Source organism: Lampetra planeri, chromosome 1, assembly GCF_965212315.1.
Source record: "Lampetra planeri chromosome 1, kcLamPlan1.2.h2, whole genome shotgun sequence".
Classification (NCBI taxonomy): domain Eukaryota; kingdom Metazoa; phylum Chordata; class Hyperoartia; order Petromyzontiformes; family Petromyzontidae; genus Lampetra; species Lampetra planeri.
The window spans coordinates 3,382,562-3,407,453 of NC_136107.1; the positions used below are offsets into that span (position 1 = coordinate 3,382,562).

Here is a 24,892-nt window from a genome sequence, read left to right on the forward strand (position 1 = left end):
GATGCAGAGAGCAATTACGTAAGCACAGCAAGCTCTTGTAACTCGACTGCAGACAACCTTGTTCAAGTCGGGGGTTTATTTTCTTCCTCACACCACGCCATCACCCTGGCCCCCGCCAAATGACACCTCTCTCCTCGCCATTCCCCAAACAGAAACCCCCGCTCGCTCCACAGCAACCGGCCAGCATTCATTGCACAGCACCATGGGATGCGGTCACGTAAGAACGCCTCTCAAATCGAAATAGTGTTAATTGGTTTTGTACCCTTTTTATCTGGCAACAAAACTGACACCTTTTTTACAAGGAGTCATGTTTGCATTGACCACAATACCTGCGGTCTGAATGCAAACAAAAAACACAACTCTAATAATGTATGCACAGATAAAAGGGTAAAAAAACAATTATCATATTTTGCTACTGGCATAGGAGGTTCCAATGGTCAAAATAGTGTTGTTGTTGCGTAGCCAAATCCATCCGGACGACGTCACCCGGATCTCTCGGATGCTAAGCATGTTCGAGCCTTGATATTGCTTGGGTGGGTGAACACCACTCACAAAACAGGCTGGCCACACAGCATCGCGGACTATGTGGTGGCTAGCTGGGGTTAGTCCAGCAAAAGCCCATCGCTGCGCTGTTCTGCATCTACAGCCCTCCTAACCCCCCAACCCGTGCTGGCCAGCGTCGTTGGTGAAATTTGGTCACTTAAACCCCCACGATGGGAGGGGGGGGCCGTAAATCAACAGCGGGCGGTCAAGAAGGAGCCGTGCGTGTAACGTTGCTGCTACTACCACTGGCGCCCATCCCGTATCGCGAGGGCCGTTCAAACTCGATCACCCAGCGGTGGATTGACAAACAAGAGACGTGCGAGTGCATGAAGCGAAGAAGGCGCGACAGGAATCGATCGACCAGTTGTTGCAGCCGTCCGCATGGGGTACTGTGTCCCCGGGCGGGTGTCGCCGCCCGGTGTTGATGTCCAGGCATGTGCAGTCCTGCTTGTCCACGCACGCCCTGCCCTCGCCGTTCATCAGGCGCCCGTCCGTGCAGTAGCACCCGGGCTCGCAGCTCCACGAGCAAAACTGACGTCACGCATCAAGACGGAAAGCACACGTGCCGGTCACCGCATATTCGACCCGTAGCTCTGCGAAGGGGCGTTCGGCCTGTTGTTGTTGTTGCAGTGGTGCACTTTGCCGCTAACCTGGAGCTCACGATAGAACTCAATGAAGTCAATTTATTTTGACGGTGAAGCGCTATTTTTGCGTCGCGAGTGGCGTAACAGAGTAGCTAACCATCAAACAGAACGACGCACGTTTACAGCAATGTGAGAAAGACCGAGAGCGGGTTTGATGACGTACAGACACATCGTCGCAGCTGCGCGGGCAGGGCGGCCCACAGTGACTGTAGTACGACCCAGCCACTTCCGAACAGTTCCTGTCTGAAAAGTAGAATGCACACGAGTAACGTGAAACCATCAGAGGAGGATTGCACACCGAATTCGGGCTGGAGTCAAACTCTAAATAAACCCTTAAAGCAAAGAATTTTTTTTTACTTTACCAGATAAGACCCACTGAGCTATGTAGCGCTTTTTCAGACGCGACCTGGCCCCAAATGATAGCTCAACGAAGTGGCTTATCACGTGGAAATTTAAGAGCAGCAAAACACTCTAAGCGCACCCTTTTCTAAATGTGGAGGAAGAAACCAGAGGACCCGGAGAAAAATGTCACGCCGCCACGGGGAGAGAGACACCGCAAACTCCAAATATACAGGCGTCAGGGTCGGGATCGAACCCACGACATCCTGCATACCAGGCGAGGCAGATAACACCTCGACACCGTGATGCACCTTTGTTATGAGGAAAAAGAAATACTGTCAAGGGCACCACTGTGGAGACTTCACTGCCGTGGTGATTGTATGCGTGTGGCCTTGAAGTCAAAGTGGCACCAGCACGGTGCTATATGGGCCTTCTTGAGCATGGTTTTACACGACAACACAAATACGTAAATTCATACAGCGCCTAAATGCAATTACATTTCAAGACGCTTCGTAAAAAACAGAATTACATGAGGTCATCAAGGGGTGTACGGGAGGGGTCAAGGCAGGGAAACATGGCAGGTCAGAGGGCAACACTGCAGCACAGCGCGAGATAAAAGTAAACGGGCTCGGCGTGCCGATAATAATGAGCCCGAGGGGACAGCCGGGGCAGTACCAGCGAGTTCCAGGGCAATCGCAGTGGCGACGGCGGGAAGGGGGGGGGCGTGAAGCCCTTCAACAAATCTCAGGGGCGTTCTTTCTCATTAACGAGACATCAAACTCGTGCGTGACAGCGCAGGGCGCACGCCCTAGACGTGTATCCACAAGATAACAGCTTGCTTGTTTATCGGGGGTCAGGGGTGAGAGGGAAATCAGGCCCTTCTTATTTATTTACAATTTTATTTTTCGATTTAAAGCTTTCGTGACTGCAGGGATTCATCTTCTTGGTTCTTTCGGTAAAGTCACGTAGAAGGGAAGTAATAAAATAATAAAAATAAAACATAATAAAATAATTCTCACGACGTTTCGGCTACAACGCAAGCAGCCGTCCTCAGGTGAAGAATGAGACACTGCCAAGCCAGGAGCTTATATATAAGCTGGGTTGGAGGTGGAAGAAGAGCGCCTTAACAAAAAGAATGTGCATATCAAGAGGAATTTAGCATATTCATGGGAAATGCGTAGGAGGTGGGCGGGGGGGTTACAATTTTATCTTTTAAAAGGGGAACTCGCTCTCTCGACGTGCCCCCCGCCCCCCAAGCAGCCCGCCGGCGGCCGCGTGGTCAACGGCTCACCGGGGCACGGCTCCGCGTGGCACTCCTGGGTGTCGACGCCAGGGCCCTCGCAGTAATCTCCTCCGCCGCCGGGCGAGGGGGCGTCGCAGGAGCGGGCCCGCGAGCGAAGCCCCCCGCCGCCGCAGCTGCGCGAGCACTCGGCCCAGCGGCTCCAGCCCGACCACGCGCCGTCCTCTGCACGCGCCACGCACAGGCACAGGCACGCGACAGCCAGGGACAATGAGCGATGGACGAGGGGGTAACACACGGAGACTTCTGGAAGGCTCGGCCGTCGCTGCCTCTCCTCAGTGACTTTGTAGCTCGCGTCTAGAACTCTCTTGTCTCTCTCTCTCTCTCTGTCTCTCTCCTGGCCACGCTTGCTGAGTCAGTCCCGGCTTAAGTCTTTAGTCCCCTCGCTCCCCTCTTTCTCTGCATGTGTCCTTCGGTCTGGGAATAGAGATCTCCCTTGCAGTCACCACTCGGTACGATGTTTACACCTTGTGTGCAACATCGTAAGAGTTTATTGAGGCACCTCACCAATCTCGACCCGTGATTTAGCAACAAAAAAAGTGGCAGGCAGGGCAGTAGCAGCTACACCTCTTTGATCATTCACAGTGGAAACCCCCACAGGCCATCAATGGCTTGGTCGTTTGAAAAAGCCCTCGTAGTCACTGCAGGAATTGTAATTTCGTTGCGCACCGAAAACTCCTCAAAGAGAGGCGAGACTCAACGGAGCAAGATCTAAACTTTAAAAAAAAAGGATCGTGATGTCTCGAGTCCGTCTCGTCTCAAGGAACAACTTAAACAATCGGACGATATGCCTCCTTCTCCCGTGGCTGTCGGGGCATGCAGAGTCACAACATAGCAGTGCACATTTACGAGTAAAAATCTGATGCCCAAGGAACCCCCTGGAAAAAAAATGTAAATCAAAGGAAATTCTGCTCAGCATTCACATGTGGCCAGAGCATTGCTCCTATGATGTTAAGCAATGATACAGACGCAGCCTTCGTGGAGGTAATTGATGGGCTCCATTAAAGAGGTTAGGCCTGACACACCTTTTCAAAGATCGTTTATTATGGTTTCGCGGGAATAATGATTCTTCCCTTTAAAAAAAAAACAATACACGGCTACATCTAATCAGCTAAACAGAGAGTGGTCGCAACGTTGTTCACGAGTATATACTCGAACCGTTCCCTCATGACTAATGTGTGTCTGTTCTGTGACCTCCTGCCCGTGAGCTAAAAACTACTCCATGTGACCCCAAGGTTCACCGCGGCCCGGTACAAAACGTGTTGTGATGTCACTGCTACTTGCTGCTCAGTCATTGGCCTTTGTTGTTCCAGCGTCAACAATAAAAAAAACAATGTTGCATGCGAATGGATGTGTAATTAACATCAAAGGAAAACATTTCCTCCGTGGTTGTGTGTGTATTTCCCAGCACTTCTAAAGAAATTAGTCAAACTAGGCGATTTAAAAGTGCGTATTGCCAGTGCCTTCCTAATATCGGAAGAGCGTTCCAGACGATCGCAGAAGCGCATCTGAAAGCGCAACAGCCGCAGCTGCTGCGAGGATAACCGAAGTTCGCGTGATGATGGTTCACGCTCCTTGACACGATGTGCGTGCATGCACGCTGGAAGAGAAGGAACGTATCTGCTGCAGTGTGTAAACATCGCCTCTGGGGAGACAAATGCGGCCGGGCATGGTGCTGGCCACCCACCCCATCGTGTGTGCCCGTGCCGGCCTACATAGATGCTACTCGCAAACAGCACTCGTCCCAACAGTCTGTTACGCCCATACGGGGGGGGGGAGGTGGTGTGGGATCGTTGTTTTTGTGTACGCCGGAGGAGCAAGGAGGAACGCACGCGTGCAGGCGTGCGTGTTGCACACTCGCTCCTCGCTGCCCGGCCCCACGCAGTCGCGACCCTCCCCCGCCGGCGGCGGCTCCGTGCAGAAGCGGTAGCGGCGCTGCACCCCGAGGCCGCACGGCGCGCTGCACGGGGTCCAGGGGCTCCAGTCGTTCCATGCACCGTCCACTGCGGCGGGGCACGTGTCACGCACAGGGGGGAGCAGCGCGTCAAAAGCGCGCGCGTGCGGTGCACCGTGCGGCATAACGCGCACGCGGTACGGATGCACAGTGGCGCACGGCACGTAGCGATTCACGCACCACGGCAGGTCACACACACAGTCTCGCCCGACGTACGGAGCACACCACACTCGCAACACACGGGTCCTGCGCAACGTGGCACGGCACACCGCACTCAGTGCACCGCACACACAGCAGACGGGTCATGCATTATAACACACACGACCGCACACCACTCAGTACAACACGCACGCACAGCACGACTGTAACGTGTTCTTTATTTCCACTAGGAAATCGCCCGTTGAGACTACAAGGTCTATGTTTGAAGGAAACCTGAATTATTAATACGATGGGTATACCAAGTGTCAAACAGGGTCGGTGAACAGAATACAGGGTCAATATATCAAGCCACAAAAAAACCCTGAAATGATACACATCTTTAATAAAAAAATGCATTCATCTCTTTGAGTAAAAAAAAAAATACGATACATGCTGCTACAAACGGTGGCATGGCCAAGCAGTAGCACGCACAGCAGGTGCCACGGGACAGCACAGCACATTGAGCCCACCAAGACGGCACACCGCACCACCACACCCACGGCTCACCCACTCCAGGCTTGAACAGCCAATGCTCGTACCCAACACAAGACGAGGCACTGAAGCAAAGAACTTTATAAATCTTATTATGGCCGTGTTGTTGTTCGCTTAAGAAGTAAAGGGCAGGCCCAGCACAGTGCTCAACACACACCACTCACGTCTAATGAGGTTTTTATTTTACCAACTTTGACATCGGCTCGCAGGAAAAGTTGTGGAAGCGCATTGGGGAGCAGTCACACTTCACCCCACCACGAAACAATGAGCAAAGTCAACCTTCGGCATTCAACCTATTACGACTGGAGGGTGGATGGGCAATATCAAAGAAGGGAAAGAGTTCATTATCGCACATTTGGCCGAATATCAGTCAATGCTTTCTCAGAATCACAATATATATCTATACTGGAGGAATCCGATGAGCTATAAAGCTCTTTGTCACAGAAGTCCAGTAGGGGCGGGTAAGAACATTACAACAACAACAAACAACACAAAACTACGATAGGAGTGCAAAGTACAAGAAAGGTAAACAAATCACCCAAACACAAACAAATTATAATAAACCATCCACATCCTTACCAGGCAAAGCCCAATGAGATATTAACTTATTTTTCAGAAGCGACCCGGCCACATATGATAGCTCAACAAAGTGGCCCATCATTTGGACATTCATCGCACCAAAATAATCTAAATAATCTAATTGCATGTTTCTAAATTTGTATCATATGATTCATGGGGAACAAAGCGATATTAAAGTGAGATGTATGTTTAAAAATCAGAATAATTGTCTGGTTTAGAACTTACTCGCTAATTAGTGTTGCTTAAAATGTGTGCATTTTTTGCACGCATGAATCTTTCGATTCTCATGATACGGGCGCTGAATTGTGGTTGTAGGAATTGCTTATTTACGTTTTTTTTTACAATACGGTAAAAACGAGTAAAAAAAAAAAAACTTAAAACGTGAAAATGGACTATGGACTAAATCGGTGTGGGGGAGAAGGCTGGGGTGGGTGGGGGGAGTTGGATCGGCGCCTGCCCAATATGGGCGACATTGCCGTCAGATTGTGAGATTTAAGGCGGCAGTATCGCACTGCGGTACAGAACGAAGGGACATGCTCCTCACCATCGCAATCAACGCTGACACACCTCGCCGCTTCGCCATTTTCACAAGTGCTGCGAAGAGAGAAACCCCAGGAGATGTTCAGGTACGGGCGGAACCAGGACACTGCATCGGCCTCTCAAGCACACGTCCACACGTGCGATATAGCTAACAAACATTTTTGGCTTTCAGCATGCAGACATACGCGGGCAGAGTTTTCCGTCCATTATTTCTAACAAGTCGCAACAGTGGCGCAACGTGGTTGTCCCAGAAGAAAACACTTAATCCGTGACCCAAGCGTTGCATCCCCTGGCCTTGGCATCCCTCGAGGAAACCGGTGTAACCATCGACGCCGTGAGAGCCTTGGCGGGCCGATGGTCACGTCTGCATCAGTGGGAAATGAAAGACAAGCCACAGTAGTGCGATTGTGGTCATGCATGCATGTTTGTATGTATGTTTGTATGCATGCTGAACCGTATGTAGCCAACCGCGCTAATCGGACGTATAAGGGAAGGACGGGAATATGTATGGATGTGATTAACCATGCAAAAAAGATTTAACTACACTTATTTGACCAATCTTATTTGACAGACAACTATTACAGGTTTACCATGTTTCTCCCTTTCACACTATTGTTAGGTAGGCCAGGTTGAGTCACAAACCGTACCTCTCCATAACAAAGGCTCACCCTCTTAAGCCTCACCTTACCATATGAATAAAAAGTGTGCTGTACTTGGCCCTTCCCCCCTCTCCAACCATTATATAAACGGAGTGGTAGCTCCTGCAATCTCTCATTTACTTGATACAGCTGTCGTGGCTGTGACGGATCCACCTGAAGACGGAGGCTTGTGTTGCATCCGAAACGTCGTGATTTTTATTTTATTTTACTTTTATTAATTTTAATGTTTTACCTACGTGACTTTACCGAAAGAACCTAAGAATATGAATCCTTGCAGTCACGAAAGCTTCAAATCTAGAATATGTATGGAACCCCAACTATAGACCATGTGGTAAAACCACACTGTATTCTGCACTCATTCGACGGAGGAATACCAAAACTACACAAACCCTCACCTGAAGGCCTCTCATCGTGGCTAGCAGAACTCGACATTGGCATCGAGCTACTGAACATATTACCATGTGCAAGAATAGAATATATGCAAAGGCATGAACTAATTAATCTAAACTAATTTCCTTTTTAGTCAAAGGTCAGTGTCTAATTGCCTGAAGGACCATTGTGGTATTGCTCACCTCTGCTGGTTGCTGTCATCTAACACTATAAATTCAACATTCCCAGAGCAGGGGGTCAGACAATTAATAAGCCAAATACTGCTGACTTCCTAGACAGTAGCAGTCATTTTCATCGGTATCATCATCAGCTATCCACTTCTGGATGAGTCCTCCCCACCCCGATGCCATCCCACGCGGTCCCTCGTTGCCACGGCGCATCTTGGCGGGGCGTCCTCTTGGCCACGTTTCTGTCCCTTGTGCTGCCAGTCCGTCGCCAGCCCCATCCATTGACCATCCTTCCCCCTGGCCACGTGCCCTGCCCAAGCCCGCCCACTTTCCTTGAGAGTCGATATGATGGCTGTAATTTTCATTTTGTTCTCCGATCCACGCATTGCTCTTCTGTGCCTCTCATTTGCAATTCCCAGCATGCACCCACCCCCCACACGCTTTCTTGAAACGGTGATTGAAACTCTCAATCCTTCCGATGTGAGTTGGGCACTTTGCCAACAGACAGCGCCGTTTGGCCGCAGTCGCAGACGAACATTTCTCTTAATGAACTCACCATTTGGTGCAGCCTATCTGTATCGGAGATCTGGGAAGATACACCGAGCCTCCTATGAAGCACGGGCACTCTGAGGTTCGGACACACGTCTGGTTCTGGAAGAGTTAAGCAAAAGACAAGATTAGGAAGGTCACCCAGCTCACTTGCTGAAATTAAACAACACGAGAGCTGTTGGCAGGCTAGAGCACATATAAAAAAACAGCATATATTGGGGATGTGTCTCTGATTTTTGGATTAATGAAACACAAATTTGGACGAGATCAGAATTAGTTTTGTGTCGGAAGAGGGTCACTTATACGATGTCACGGCTGATGTTTCTTTGCCAAAAAATGACATCGAGGGATGTCACTTTTGTGAGACCGAAAATCTGAAAGAGATCTGAAATTTTCCTGAAAAATCTGAAATGTTCTCAATCCAAAACTCATCCCAAATATATATCTTTGATTGCAAATACAAAAATACAGTCAAATTGTCTTGCATTTTTCAGTGGCTGTGTTCAGCTTAAGAGACCTCATCCAGCAGTGGATAGAGCAGTGTTCAGCTTGAAAAGACGTCCGGGGAGTCCTGTATACCCTGAAAACACGCTTTGGCGGAAACCACAGCTGCAACTAGAACACCAAATCCATCGAAATCCCGGCTGCTGTGGACAAAGAAAATGCTGGCGCATGAACCAACTGCACAGTCATTATGTAGCTCACCAGTAGCAGGGTTCCGTTCGGGCAGTAGCAGCCAGGGTGGCATTCTCTCCCGGAGACCGTGAGATCACGGCCGAGGTCGGCGCAGGTTATAGGCTCATCGAGGTGGCACAGCCTCCAGACCTTTCCATCGGGGCAGGTCAGCATCTGACCGTCTGCAGCATTCCGATCGACGGGCAACAAAAATACATTTTCAGACATTCGCGGGCACTTGTAAGTAAGATGTGGTTTGGTTTAAAAGCTGTGGTGCTTATGAATAAAAAGTTTTTTTTTTTTATCATACACTGGATGTAGTAATGCCACGGCTGTGGAACATTATGTATGGAACACATTGTGTGTGCCTGAAATCCAGCGACTTGAAGCCTCAAACCTCATGTCACAGAAGATGGAACACACAGCCTAGATAGGCACTTGCCAAATATGAGCAATTTTCTTTTTGGGTTGCCTCTTCATTTCGAGTGAACAAAGACAGCTGATGTCAACAGTGAAGAAAGCCACTGTGATGCCTTCCCACACACAAAACGACTGAACAAGAAATTGGAAAATACCTGAAGCACATCAAGGTCATACATTCATCACAGCCAAAGTTGTTGATGCCACATGCTCCACTTCCCACTAGACCACATAACTACCCTGCAGTTGAAACCCCTTCTCCATGGTCTTTTCATAACATTCTTACTTTCTGGATGTTAAAAAAAGACTTACATCATACTTTTCCACGTAAATAGATAGCATCATTCAAGTATTGCTCTCATCTCGAGCCGGGTCCACAGTTTTAGCAGCATAATGGAGATGTGGTCACGGCTAGACACTTTATTATAACCGTGATTGCTAATTGCCATTCATATAATTGTGTTAATATTAAACAGGCGATGAGCAGGTTTGAGTGAGTGTTTTGCTTCAAAGGGCAATGCAGAAAAATCCATTGCTGTACTGCACTACGATCCAATGTCTATGCTCCCAATTTCACTAATCCGCACTGACCAGCGTGGCACAGTGTGGCCAAAAAAACTCCCACGCTGCACAGGGAGGCCCTCATCCAGCAGCGGATTTAACAAAGGGGCGGCACATGCAAGCGAACGATCGGCGCATCATCGCTGTGCGTGGCGTGACGTCTCCTTGCTCACCGCAGCTCTCCGTGTTGCAGCTCTCCATGTCCTCCACGGCGCCGCCGCCGTCGCAGGCGAGCGAGGACCCGGGCGGCGATGCCGGTGGTGGTGGTGCCGGCGTTGGGCAGGTACGGCTCCGCACGCGGACGCCACCACCGCAGGAAGCCGAGCACCCGGACCAGGCCTCCCACTCGCCCCACACAGCTGCGCGGAAGCATGCGGAGCAGGCCACGCCGGCAGTGAGCACCTCCTTGACACTCTGCTATTGTTGCCATAAACCTTCACTCATTGATTCCTCAACCCCACGTTGAGGACTCTACGGGTGTTTTTTCTGATCAGTGCTGTGGTCCACCACCACACTTGCAGGTGGAGCAGCATACTCTCACACACACACACTCATTCACCTGCTCACTCAATCACCCGCTCACGCACTCACCCACCAGCTCACTTACTCACCCACCTACTCACCACGCTGTAGGTGAAACCCCTTCTCTTTCTGCTCCTCCCCTCGCACTGCTCGACTTTAAAATTTCTAAAGTTCCTTAACCTCGCACAACGTAAGACACTTGTTAACCCTTATTTATTACACCTTCAATCATGCTATTCGTCGCTGGGCTACTAGACCTTTGGTGCCTTTTGGCCACGTGCTCACATACCGTAATTTTAAAATCATGCGCATTACGGAACACATATCCAGCAGGCAATGGGGCCACCACTAACAGAAAATTGCTTGTTTAGAGTAACAAGCCACATTCACAGCGTCTCCCTGCTCAAATGAACAATGATGGTGTATAACAAGTCTCTCTATACATCAGTGGTTTAGAGACAGCAGTAAAACGTCCACATTTCCCTGGAGGGGAACCAGCCCCTGTGGAATGACAACTAGTTTTGACTTTTTACAAAATGCACTATGAGACCTCCTTTACCAGTGGCAAAATATAGTAATAGGTTTTTACCCTTTCAACTGGTACAAAACTGACACCTTTATACAAGGCATCATGTTTGCATTAACCACAACACAAGCAGTCAAAATGCAAACAAAAAGAAACAACTCTGATAATGATAATGATATGCACTGTCCTTGAAGTTGATTGGTCCACACCCGAGACAGCTTGTCTTAGAGCCTATTCTCCATTGGTGTTGGACCAGATGACGCCAAAAGGCGTAAAAACCTATTACTATATTTTGTCACTGGTAAAGGAGGTCTCATAGTGTAAATGCTTACTCAATACTCTGATAGTGCGCTGTTTTTGAGTTGTACGCCTTTTGGCGTCATCTGGTCCAACACCAATGGAGACTAGGCTCTAAGAAAAGCTGTCTCGGGTGTGGACCAATCAACTTCAAGGACAGTGCATATCATTATCATGATCAGAGTTGTTTCTTTTCGTTTGCATTTTGACTGCTTGTGTTGTGGTTAATGCAAACATGATGCTTTGTATAAAGGTGTACCAGTTGAAAGGGTAAAAACCTATTACTATATTTTTACAAAATGGTTGATGGCCTGAGATCTCTCAAGCTGAACACAGAATTTTAATTCACAATTTTTCTGAGTTGGGAAATTCCAGACCTGGTGCCACTCTGACTAAAATAAAATGCCTTTATGAAATTTGCTCATTATTATTTGCATTATTGTTCTATTCGGATATATGATTGCCAAAAAATTACGTGTAAATGGAAAAGCAGAATCTTGCAATATCTGAGAAAATGAGGCCCAAATACGTGCTGTTTCCTGCCAACGAGCAGAAGCTTTCTATGACCACAAATATATATACTGTATGAAAATAAATGAAAAGTGTCATGATATTGCTGGGCGTACAGTTATTCTACGGCATGAACGTGCCAATGATACACGTATGAGAGTTGTAGTTCGCGCTTAAGTACTTTGCATTGACCCTGGAAAGCATTTTTATATTATTAAAGTCTGGTCTCTATCAATTGAAGGGAACAGGTTGAAAAAAAAAAGACATACAGCCTCAAAAATAGCACCCATTCATCGTATTAAAAACCAATTAATGGACAGTTATTTAGAAAAATCATATCGATTGGCTTCCACAAAGCGAAGGACCGTGGAATGCCAGCGCACCACTCTGCGCTGCCCGTCTGGAAGTGTGTCCCCTCCGTTGTAACACACAGCAGGTCTATAAGCAATCCAGCTACACATTGACCCAACTGTCACTCCAATTGAATTCCAATTGTATGAGCAATGCCTCACCACGCCACCCTCGTCTCCCAAATAAATCCCACGGTGCCGCCTTTGTTGTTGCGAGTCAGCACTGTCCGTCGGTCAATAAATAATATTGCGCATAAATAAAATCATAAAAAATAAGGGCATTATTTGACTGTCACTGACAGAAAGGAAATATCTCAATGTTTCAGCTGAAGGGTGTTTTCTGAGAAATAATTTGATCTGGTGTGGTTTTGAGTAAAAAGAGTCGTAAATATAATGTTTTCCCCAATACTTTATACCACCTCAATAATAATATTTGGCAAAGAAGATCAGTCTGCCAGAAAAACATCTTCTTCCTTTCCTCCCCGCTCAATCATTCAGCGGCGCCCATCGCCAATGATAAACCAAACTCAAAAGTGGAAATTCCCCTTCCTTATGTCAGGTGCCAGCATCTCTACAGCACAACTCCCGGCTGGCTTCCCACACAGCAGCATTCGCTTCATTGACCCCAGAGGTAACGAGAAACAAGAGTCGACCGCCGGCCAATAATTGAACTCGCGACCTGCCCGATCGCGAATTGAGTCCGTCTGTCACATTTAACACGTTACTTTGTCAAAGAGTTTTTTTTTTCTTTTCCGGAGGGCCCTGCTACGTCGCGGACGCCCGACATGCCGACGTCACCGCGCCGGCGCTACCTTTGCAGGGGAGCAGGCCGCAGTAGGCCACCTCGACGGGCAGTCCCGAGCAGCCACGGCCCCCGAAGGCGGCGGGCGGGTGCGTGGCGGAGCGGAAGCGGCGGCGCGTGCCCACGTCACACGTCTTGGTGCACAGCGACCACGCGGTCCACTCGCTCCAGCCGCAGTCGACTGCGACGAGGCCCGGCGCCCCGGGGAGGAAACAGGGAAGAGGGGACGGAGAAGTGAGAGGCGACGCTTCACGTCCAGCGAAGCCGGGAAGCGAGGACGCTCCGCAAACTCGTTGGTGCGACGGTGGGAACGGTGGCACATATAATAGTGGGGGCAACACGGCGCTATCGCAACAGGGCCCGAGAGGAAACACGGGCGCTACGACGAGGGGGGCGGGGGAAATTGGATAAGGAGCCCCCCCATTTTATTAATTGCGCCAAAGCCAATTCACCTCCAATTGGCATGTTTGGCTATTTACGGTGCGAAAGAAGTTCAATGTACATACATAGAATGGCAAGCATGATAAGCCACTTCATAGAAAAGCAATTTCTGTAAATATTTGGCTGCAAAAATGCCAAATTTATTGCTGTTCACTTGATGATTTGGAAGTGTTTTTGGCTCAGAACAATGCTATTGCCACTCATGCATGAATCAGGATTGTGTTATTCAAGTATGTAAACCAGAAAAGTGTTATTTAGTCTTATTTTTTTTTATCATAATTGTCATCATTATCATAATCTTTATCCAAGCCTGTGAGACAAAACTGTAAATTTAACATTCAATTAAAAAAAACATGGTCAATCAGCCAATCAATTGACCATACTTCACCATACTGGTGAGTGTGAGTTTTCGAACAGGGTTGGGGGGGGCAGTGGTGGTCATTAAGGACCAGCTCAGATATCATTAGCTGCTGACGTTAATCGTGACTGGGAATTGAACTCAGGTTTCTCGTGAGCGGGATTCCTGTTGCCATCGCTCCACTCCCCTAGACTGTGCAGCAATGTCACTTCACCGCAAAAACTAACCTGAACACGGTAGTGATCCACACTGCATTTCTCCGTTCGCACATGTGCTACGGACGAGAGGAAAACACGGCATTATTTTAAGTGTCCTTAATAAGTACACAATCTATTCACTAAACACACGAGTACGAAGGGCACGCCACGCTCGAACGCGGTCAGGAAGTTTCGTGCCTCAAAGATGCATGCAATTACATGATTGCTAACCAGTCCTGTCCCAGGTCGCTCGTATGAACTGGATGTTCGAGTTAATGAGAAATGCGTTCGCAGTTGTGGCTGTATCGCTCTCCGATGTGTCATCTTCAGGTTGTGCTGCGCGTTGCTTGGCAGAATGGCTGATGTTATGCTGCACGCACCGGGAGCTTCTTCAGTTGCTGAGGTTTGCGACGGAAGGCCTCCGGGCACGAGGAGAGCGAAACTTCAGACATCGCAGCCAGCAGCGCAACTCAAAATCTGAACCATGTGTTAAGCTTCCCCAAGAACTGCATCCCTGGATGAATCATGTTTCATGCGTTCGAAATTAAACGTCTGAAATATGAAAGCATCTTAATAATTTGTGATAAAGCAAAAGCAGAGGGAGGTATCGTCATCTGAGAAACAAAAGTGCAGTCATTAGAACTACATAATACTTATTTTAATAATAACTAAATAATCTAATAATCCTAAGGGTCTCCTAATCCGGTCGGATGAGGCTCAGGCATTCACACTGAACCTTGCTAACACCAAGCGTGCCCCGAGAATATGGATTATTATTGAACATTAGGGCTCAACATTAATATTATAGCACATCATAAAATTCACAGCAACTTGGTCGTTTTGCTCCAACACGGACCACGGTAGCTGCCCCCCCTCCCCTCTCACCGCGCCACCACAAACTCACCTGATACACGGAGAACGCTCCATCAGATGATGCGTGCAATTGAGTTTGATGGAGCAGTGTGATTGCATGCGACGCTGAGCTCATCCGAGAATAAAATGAAAGATAAATCTTGCTTACATAACACTTTTCAAACACGCGCTTTGCCATCGTGCATATTTAATCACTGGATGTCCACGGCGGGCAGCTGTCGGGGAGAAACGCATTTTCATCTGTGCAAATAAGTCCTTTGTGCGCGGTGAATGTCCCTAGATTTGTCTTCTGTACCCAGGTCGAGGCTTCAGTCGATGGGCGATCGAGATTTTTCCTGTTGGGGCCCCCAGACTCTGGGCCTCTCTTCCCCACAACGATCTCAGGATCTGTGAGTTCGTGAGCATTTTTAAACTCGTCTGCAATCCAATCGGTACAATTGCGCTTATTAAACTTTTAACAAATTCAGCAAATGGCTTTTCGTATTCATTTCATTACTTTAGCAATTATTATTATTTTTATTGTAAAATGTTCACACTCATTGCCGTTGTCTCTTGCACAGTATTGTGAGATCTATGATTAAAGACACTTTATTGATAGAAATGATAATAATATTGTTTGTCTGTTTCTTTCACCTGAAGACGACCGCTTGTTGTTGCGATCGAAACTTCGCGGTCTATTTTTCTTTTATTATTTTTATTTTCTATCTACGTGACTTTACCGAAAGAACTAAAGAGTATGAATTCCTGCAGTCACGAAAGCATCAAATCAAGATTCATATTATTGTTGTTGTTAAATCTGACCGTTTTTCTCCACTACGCCTTATTGCAAACACAAGGTCATATTGAAGTTTTAATTTGTCGCGGATTCAGGATTACATCAGTCCAGCTGGTAAGATCATGGAGCTAAGCAGTCATTGTCATTATCTGTGTTGCAGACAGACGGAGGGACATAACTGCTGGTTATGACTGCATGTGTGTTAACCACAAAATGCATGGCATCTGCTTCACTGTTCATGTTAAGAGACCGAGTGGCATCACTTGAAGAGAAGTGGGGCCGCTGTGCGCCAGCAGGGCCATCATCAAGACGTGACAAGTGACAAATATTGACTCGCAAATTACTTCATTGGGAAACGCATAGCAATGGTCGACAACCACTACAAAAGCCTTGACAGGACCCGTCCTGAAACAGAGTGTTGAGACTTGAGTCACATTTTCCCGGGTTAAGAAAGCATTAAATAGAACAATGAGAGATAATGCATACAACTTTTGATCTTAGTCGCGAGGTGTTTAGAGAGTTGTTTTCCTCCCCTCGCACCTCCGATTACCACAGTTGTCTAGGTATGTATATATGTACGTATGCATGTTGAACCTCTTTCGCACCAAACGGAGCAAACCGTGCTAACCGGAGGTGCTGCTACGGGTGCGAAAACAAGTTCAACACATTTCTCCGGGTCCTCTAGTTTTTCACTCCACACTTAGAAACATGCCATTAAGATTATTTATATAATGTTGCTGTTAGATATTTCCACGTGATAAGCCACTTCATTGAGCGATCATTTGTGGCCAGATCGCTTCTGAAAATGAAGCTAATAGCTCAGTGGGCTTTACCTGGTAAGATAAGAATAGTTTAGTTTTATTTGTATTTTTTTAAAAGAGCTTTGCTTACCTTTCCTATACTTTGAGCTCCTATCGTGTGTTTGTATCGTTTTCTGTTGTAAAATTTTGTCCCCGTGACCCCCTTATTGGACATCTGTGAAAAAGAGCTTTACAGCTCGTCGGATTCCTCAAGTACAAAACAAGTATTCTGATTCTGACACACACACAAACACGCGCGCTAAAGCACAGCAAGTTAGCACAGTAGGGGGCACAGGTGGTGCATCAGCCAGTCATCTCAGTCAGTCGACCTGTGGCATCTGGGTCTGCCCCGTGACCTCCTGCCAGCGAGCGTTCGACACTTCACGTGGCCTCAAGGTGGCACATAGCCTGCCACAAGCGCCGTGGTGACGTCACCGCCACTTAGTGGCGAATGGCGGTTGTTGTTGTTGTTGTCCGCGCGTGTGCGTGCGGCTCACCAGTTGTTGCAGGGGTCAACGGGCACGACGTCGCCCGGGTCGTAGTCGCGCCCATCGTGGCGGCACGGGCACCGGGCCGGCGGCACGCAGGCACCCCGCAGCAGGAAGGTGCCCTCCAGGCAGTAGCAGCCGTCACGGCACAACGCCGTGCACTCCACGTCGCGGGTCATGTCCAGGCAGGAGCGCGGGCACAGCCCTCCGCGGCGGTGGCACTCCGCCTCGGTCAGGTGCTCCATGCCGGCGGGGCACTGCTCTGCTCGGAGAAGAGATCGGCAAGGGGGTCGGCAAGGAGATCGTCGGGAGATCGATCGCGGCACAACGCTGCCGATGGCCGCCCCACCTCTGTTGTTGTTGTTGTCGTCAGTTCCCCTCCTTCTGTTGCACAGTTGGCACCTGACCTCCAAGGCCTACGTCATTACAATATGCCAACGTATGGCTTTGGGCCTTATTTCCTTGGTTGCTTGAAAGATAAAAAAACACAGGCGCACGCAAACTCCCGCACAGATAGGCGAGAAACCTACTTTATACCCTTTGGTTCTTTCGGAAAAGTCACGTAGGTATGAAATAAAATAAATCACGACGTTTCGTGTGCAACACAAGCGTCCGTCATCAGGTGGGAAAGATGACTTTACCGAAAGAACCAAAGAGTATGGATTCCTGCAGTCACAAAAGCTTAAAATCAAGAGAAACCTATTTGTTGTATTACCTTCTACGTATCCACCTCATTGCCCAGGGCGTGCACGTCTTGCAGCCCTGGCTGACCCCATCTCTGTGTAAATCGTCAAGCCTGTCTCCCTGTATTAATTACAGATGTGCACCACCACACCCACTGGACACACTTTGGGTCAATGTGAAGATCGAGTGGCGATAACTGAGTTCTCAGCAGTTTTTTAAGCATACGCCGATGCATTAATGCACTGAATGAAATGGATTCCGCCACTCTTGATACGTGCATCGAAGGGTGCATGTGAGAATCTACGATTTTACAATTCGTGCAAATTATAAGAGGATACTAACGTACCTCTCGGGCTAATGGAGTGAACAATTTTAGAAACAATAAAAAAAGAGATGTAAAAATAGGATTCAAAATAAGCAATTATTGAACGAGAAACACGACCACGAATGATGACAATGAAATTACTGTAGGGGTGGGAGAGAGGGGGGAATAATCACATTCATAACATTTTCACAACTAAATTTCGATTTTAAGCTTTCGTGACTGCATCTTCTTGGTTCTTTCGGTAAAGTCACATAGAAGGGAAATAATAAAATAAAAAAAATAAATATAAAACATAATGAAATATTTTATTATGTTTTCTTTTTATTATAAATTTTATTATTTTATTATTTCCCTTCTATGTGACTTTACCGAAAGAACCAAGAAGATTTTCACAACTAGCTAAAACAAAATAATTTAAGCAGTCAATACACCTCATAGCCATATTTGACTCTACGGATTAAACACTAAAAGCATATCTTTATTTACACATTTCCAACGGCAACACGCCCATTCTGGAAGTGATTCTTTTTTTTCTCGATCAGCTGCATTGGTTCAACACAAGCAAAACGCTGGACTGATTTCCACATTCAATGTCTCATCGGCGAGGGTCCAACCAAACGAGGGGAGTTGCGGTTCGGCGAGTACCGTGGCAAGGCTGCGGGTTGCAGTCTCGGCTCTGGCCGTGGGGGCCCTGGCAGCTGGGTCCCCCGTGACTCGGCAGGGGGTTGGTGCAGGTTCGACTCCGCGTCTGGATCCCAGAGTCACAGGAGGCGCTGCACCCGGTCCACGATGACCACGAGCTCCAGCCACCGGTCACTGCGGCGGCGGCGAACAAGGGAACATTCATTATTTTTAAGCGGACCAAAGATGAAAAGCGTGTGTTTGCCTGCGATGGGATTTAAATCGAACTTTATTTCGTGAAAAGGCACCTTTCTTAAAAACAAGGCCCATGTACACGTACAAAAAATGTAAACCACGCCATCAAAAAAGTAACCAGGTTCATCTGGCTACCATACGTTTTGCAACATTTATTTGGTTTTCATCTGTTGAAGCCAGACTAAGCAGTTTATAATATTTGAAGTTATATCTAAAAACTTTTCACGGTCAGGCATATTGAAGCACTTTCTGTTTGCTGATGAGAAAACCTGCCACGGCGGTTGGTAAGACAATGAAAGTAAACATACACTGGGTGTTTTCGGTAGCCAAAGCACAACACGAAGGCCCAGCATGCTTGTCAATTTGACGATAGTATGTTTCCCGCACACAGCATGTGATAACCAAGAACTCGGTGTTTTTTCTTCCATGATTTTATAATCGTCCCAATGTTTTGTATACATAACTTCTCTTTATTACTCTATTCTGCAAAAATAAAGTTTTTTTTAACTGTCAAACTGTTTCCAAGCTCAAACAAAACACCAGCAATGCTCATCCCCATTGGTGTCTCTGAGTAAAGTGGTGGACATTCCACAATCATCTCCACCAGAGTACAGCCACTGTTAACCTGGCACAAAGCAGCACTCGTATTCATAGCCCTGCATATATATGTACAATAAATGACCGAGTCTTTTGGCCCAAAAGGTGAGCCAAGTGTTCACTTTGCCACGGCGCCACCGTAGGGCTTACAAATCACTCAATGACCGAGCGGCCGCCGGAGGTTGGGAGCAAGTGAAACTATTCCGACGACGGCCACGAACGACCGCGACCGCGGCGGCGGCATCAGGCGGCGCAGCTCGCCACTCACCGGGGCACGGGCGAACGCCGCACAGCTCCGTCTGCACATCCTCCTCGGGGCACGGGTCGCCCGTCACGTCGTCCACCGCCGTGGCGTTGCAGCGACGGTGCCGCGCGCGCGTGCCCACGCGCTCCGGCGAGTAGAAGCACGTGCGCGTGCAGCGGGACCACGCCGACCACTGGCCCCAGCCGCCCTTCTCCCCGTCCCCGTCGCCGCCCTCGTCGGGGACCTCGTCTCCCGGGCAGGGCCCCGCGTTGCAGTCCCGGAGCTCCGTGCTCTCACCCGCGCAGGGGGCTCCCCCGCCGGACGCCGCCGGGTTCGTCGGTGACCTGCGCCGTGACGCGCGCACCGTGGGGCGGGGTGAGAAGGGTTAACGCCGGACGAGCTAACGACCCGCGGCTAGCCTGTAACGCGGCGTTGTCGAGTTTCGTTTTGTTGTTGTCCTTCCCGCGCACGTCCGATTGGCACGGTTGGCTACGTACGGTGCGAAAGAAGTTCAACATAAATTTCGATTTAAAGCTTTCGTGACTGCAGGGATTCATCTTCTTGGTTCTTTCGATAAAGTCACGTAGAATGGAAATAATCAAATTGAATAATAAAAATAAAACATAATAAAATATTATAATATAATAAAATAATATAATAAAATACTTCTTTTATTTTATTATATTCTTTTATTATGTTTAACTTTATTTTATTTTATTATTTCCATTCTACGTGACTTTACCGAAAGAACCAAGAAGAAGTTCAACATACATAGATACATACCTCATGCGGAGATTATTACGTGTATCTGTACTTTGGTTAAAAAGGTGGTCCGTTTAAGGGAGTGTTATAACGAGGCTGATGACCTCATTTATCGCAAGCAGGGCCCAACGAGATAGCGTTGTGGTTGTGTGCCGGAAACCCGCAGAGGCGCCAATCACCTGTAGCGCTCCTGGCTGCCCGTTCGGCACGGGCGGTCGCATGGCGTCCATGGGGACCAGGCCGACCAGCCGCAGTGCACGGGGCAGCTCGATGGCTCACACTCCACGCTGCCATCCCTGCAGGAGCTGCACGCAACGCACGGGGGACGGGCGCGTGTGAGCGTCGTGGTGGCGAGACGTTAACTAGCTCGCCTGATATACATGAGGCCGTAGGTTCGATCCCAACCCTGATGGCAGTATATTTGGAGTTTGCGTGTTCTCCCCGTGGTGGCGTGGATTTTTCTCCGGGTGTTCCGGTTTTTCCCTCCACATTTAGAATCTACAGGCGTTTAGAGTATTTGGCTGCTATAAATGTCCACGTGATAAGCCACTTCGTTGAACTATTATTTGTGGCCAGGTGGGTTCTGGAAAAGAGCTATATAACTCAGTGGGCCTTAACTGGTAAAATAAAAAATTTTAGTTTAGCATATGTGAGTGTGAGCATATGTGTGATATAATCCGGCAACCCGTGTTCGATTCCCACTCACGACCAATAACAGCGGCAAAAATTTAAACTGCTGGCCACCCACCCTCTCGTGGCGCCGTGCCGGCCTTCATAGGTGCTCACGAACAGCACTCGCTCCAACGGTTTGTTAATGCTACATGGCACCTGGGTCTGTTCCATTGTCCTCCTGTCAACAAGCCTTCCATACTTAACGTCGCCTCAAGGTGCACCGAGGCTGGCGTGAGCGCCCCGTGGTGATGTCACTGCACAAATAGTGGTAGACGGCGATTGTTGTTGTGTGCTGCCTTCATAGGCGATCGCTGACGGCGCTTTCCCCAACAGCCTGCGTAGGCTACACAGGGCATCTTTGTCCGTGTGTATGTATGTGTGTGCGATCATCACTGTTATCACACATTCCACGTACACTCCCAATGGAGGACTTGTGAAAACATTCCCCATTGTCATATTTTTCAAGCTAAAAAAGAAAGCAATACACATTCAGAGCTCTATAAAAAAAAAACGGCCTTTGAACACACTTGCGAAAACAATTCCAGTTAAAGTCACGGAATGATATTGAAACCGATCCTCAGCCAACCCCCCCCCCTTCCTTCAACCAGCCCAGCGCGGTGAAGAATGGTCAAATAACACGGGCTGTGCCCTCATCTGTCAGTGAAAACTAAAAAAAAAACGCAACACGTTCGTCATAACAAGTGCGAGTAATGAATGAGTGGCGGCTCTTTTTGTTAGTTGTGCTTGTACACCACCGCCAACGCAGCAGCATCACCAAACAATTAACATAGTCGGTGGATTGACAAAGGGTTGTGCATGGTACACGTGCGATGAACTCGTTCCCGTACCAGTTGCTGCAGTTTGCCGTGGAGAAGACCTGGCCAGGCTTGTAAACGCGGCCTTCCACTCTGCACTGGCACTCGCCGGCTTCCACACAGCGTCCACTCTTGAGGTACAGGCCCGGTTTGCAGCGGCAGCCTGCGCGACAATGTACGCACCAAACGATGTACCGTTATTATTGGTTACTACGCTTGATAAACCAGGATAAATGCCCCAAGTCTACAGGAGGAATCCCGCCAAGTTTCCGCAGTCGGGGTGCGATGTTGCTATTTGTAATCCCCAGTGAGCCATTTGCTTCGGGAGGAAACCAGTGAACCTTGAGGTAACCCATGCAGAACATAATAATTGGAATTTACAAGGCACATTTTATACCTAATATCGCAATGCGCCATGCATTTAAAGCAGTAAAGAAATCAGAACCAGGGCAAACGGACCGTAACTAGGAGGTAAAGGCCAATTTAAAGAGGGTGCGTTTTCAAGGCAGATGGAAATGACTCTGATTGCATGACTTCCAAAAGCAAAGTGTTCCCTAGTCTGGGAACTGCGCTGGCAAAAGCCCGATCACCCAAGGAACAGAGCCTCGACCTCGGAGTACTTTAGAAGAAGATGACCCTAAAGTCTCGGAGACTTCGTTTGGGAAAATACGTGGGTCGGTTCCTGCAAAGTTCACACAGAAAGGGGACCCAAGATGGGTATCGAACCCAGGCGATGTTTACTCGTGAGGTACAAGTGTTATCGCTGCCACCCATCATCTCGGAAGGTTCACACAATCAGCTTTCCATTGTTGAGTTGAATCCCCGATTGTCCAGTGCAGAGTGTTATTGTGTCCGTTGCAAATTTCTGAAACTCAGGCAGAGATACTCTTTGTTTTTTTCGGTAAAGTCATGTAGGTAAAAAATTAAATTAAATTAATTAAAACAACTAAATTAAATCAGTGATTTAATTAAGTTGTTTTCATTGATTTTATTTTATTTTTTACCTACGTGACTTTACCGAAAAAAACAAAAAGTATGAATCCTTGCAGTCACGAAAGCTTCAAATCTAGAATCAGGCAGAGATATTTAAAATTTTTCCTTCATTTCAATTTTGGAAATAAATAGGTTTTTGTCGTCCTCCCTCCGCACATCCGATAAGCACGGTTTGCTACGTACAGTGTGTGAAAGAGGTAACGGTCGCTGATAATGACAATGAACAATTGTTAAATATTTAATGTATTATTTTCAATATAAATACATTATCGCATATTCGTAACAATCTCTATATTTAACCTATAGTGCTCCTGCATTTGTACGTTGTAAAATTCCTTCCCAGTTCTCCTTTTGCAAAAGTGACACGTGACTCAATGGACTCTTACGTGGTTCAACAAAGTTCATCCGCACCATCCCATCCAATTATCTATGCAAATGTACTTAACGCTCCAGCCTTCGACCCCTGGCCCTCAGTGTTTTTCTTTAATATTTCACAGCCTGATGGAAACGATTCCCACGAGTCGCCTGCGCCGAGCCATCCTGAGGCTCCGCATGAATGATAATCACTTGGGTCAGCTAATGAGCCTCTAAGAGTTGCTGAAGCTGGAGATTCAACGTGCTTGCATGTCCTGGGGACGGTGAGTGTACGGTGGCGATGCCGGCCTACAGGGGCCCCTAGCAGACATATTTTGTGGGTGCGTCACATGGCCACGAACATTCGACGATGGCCGAGCTACATAAATTAATTATATCACCGTTCCGAATTAACGCTTTCGTGACTGCAGGAATTCATCTTCTTGGTTATTTCGGTAAAGTCACGTAGAATGGAAATAATAAAATGATAAAAAATATTATTATGTTTTATTTGTATTATTTTATTATTTCCATTCTACGTGACTTTACCGAAAGAACCAAGAAGATATATCACCGTTGTGAACTAATTCAGCTCATAGATTAATTACAATGCCGTTCAAAAGCGTTCTTATTAAAACAGAATAATTGGCTTCCTCCTTCATTTCATTCATATTAATTAGATAAGATTTTGATCCGGATCAGAGTTCGTACACCCATAATTTTTTTATGAATCGGTGACCATTTTGAGCTGATTGATTGTTCTAAATAAACCTTTGTTCCGTTTCATTACGTAGGCGCCACGGTGGCAATATGTTAACCACATCGCTTGGTATGCAGGAGGTCGTGGGTTCAATCGCGACCCGAACGCCCGTATATTTGAAGTCTGCCTGTTCTCCCTGTGGTCGCATTAATTTTTCTCCGGGTCCTCCGGTTTTTCCCTCCACATTTAGAAACATGCGTTTAGAGTATTTGGCTGCGATAAATGTCCACGTGAAAAGCCAACTTCATTGTGGCTATCAATTGTGGCCGGGTCGCTTCTAAAAAAAGAACTATATCGCTCAGTGGGCCTTACCTTGTAAAATAAAAAAAAAATGTTTCTAGTTTATCAGTTTGTAGTTATGGCCTCGCGCCACCGCTGCGTGCGAACCTTCCACGCAGGGCACGCGGCAGTCTGGGCTCTTGTCCAGGTGGTCGCAGGTCAGAGGGCACGCCTCCACGGGGCGTCGCTTGCAGTCCTCCGCCGAGACGAACACCATGTCGGGACCGCAGTCTGTCACGCAGCAACGAGTGAGCAACTCAGCCAGAGGCGGACGCAACAAATCCCCATGACTAATTTGACATTTTCCATTTCATACAACGTACTTCAAAAAAGACAGATCGTTGTGTGCGCGATATTTGTTTGCTATGCACGTTTACGTCACTAGGCGGTGTCAAAGATGATGGCGATGAGTTATTTTCAGGTCGCATTACTTATAACGGGGAGTGGGGGGGGCAGAGCAGTGACATAGTGTTTAGCGCATTGCGCTATGAACCCGGCCGCCTGAGTTCGATTCCCCGACCATGGCTGTTATCGGTGGGGAGTGATATCTGAACCAGTCCTCGGTGTCCGCCAGCCGCCTTC

At 47.8% G+C, this 24,892-nt stretch overlaps 1 protein-coding gene across 1 annotated transcript in view; it reads right to left on the bottom strand.

Moving 5' to 3' along the window:
- Positions 1–24,892, bottom strand: part of LOC144728614 (SCO-spondin-like) — a 186,020-nt gene that overhangs the window by 85,134 nt on the left and 75,994 nt on the right. The window contains exons 58-73 of the mRNA XM_078608203.1: positions 24,419–24,541; positions 21,958–22,087; positions 20,617–20,742; positions 19,700–20,019; positions 18,604–18,774; positions 16,959–17,211; positions 14,044–14,090; positions 13,028–13,198; positions 10,184–10,369; positions 9,060–9,211; positions 8,362–8,456; positions 6,594–6,643; positions 4,659–4,829; positions 2,818–2,991; positions 1,351–1,430; positions 905–1,074 (exon numbers count right to left, since the gene is read on the bottom strand). Of these exons, the coding sequence (XP_078464329.1) occupies positions 905–1,074; positions 1,351–1,430; positions 2,818–2,991; positions 4,659–4,829; positions 6,594–6,643; positions 8,362–8,456; positions 9,060–9,211; positions 10,184–10,369; positions 13,028–13,198; positions 14,044–14,090; positions 16,959–17,211; positions 18,604–18,774; positions 19,700–20,019; positions 20,617–20,742; positions 21,958–22,087; positions 24,419–24,541 (2,419 nt within the window). The remainder of the gene's footprint in view (positions 1–904; positions 1,075–1,350; positions 1,431–2,817; positions 2,992–4,658; positions 4,830–6,593; positions 6,644–8,361; positions 8,457–9,059; positions 9,212–10,183; positions 10,370–13,027; positions 13,199–14,043; positions 14,091–16,958; positions 17,212–18,603; positions 18,775–19,699; positions 20,020–20,616; positions 20,743–21,957; positions 22,088–24,418; positions 24,542–24,892) is intronic.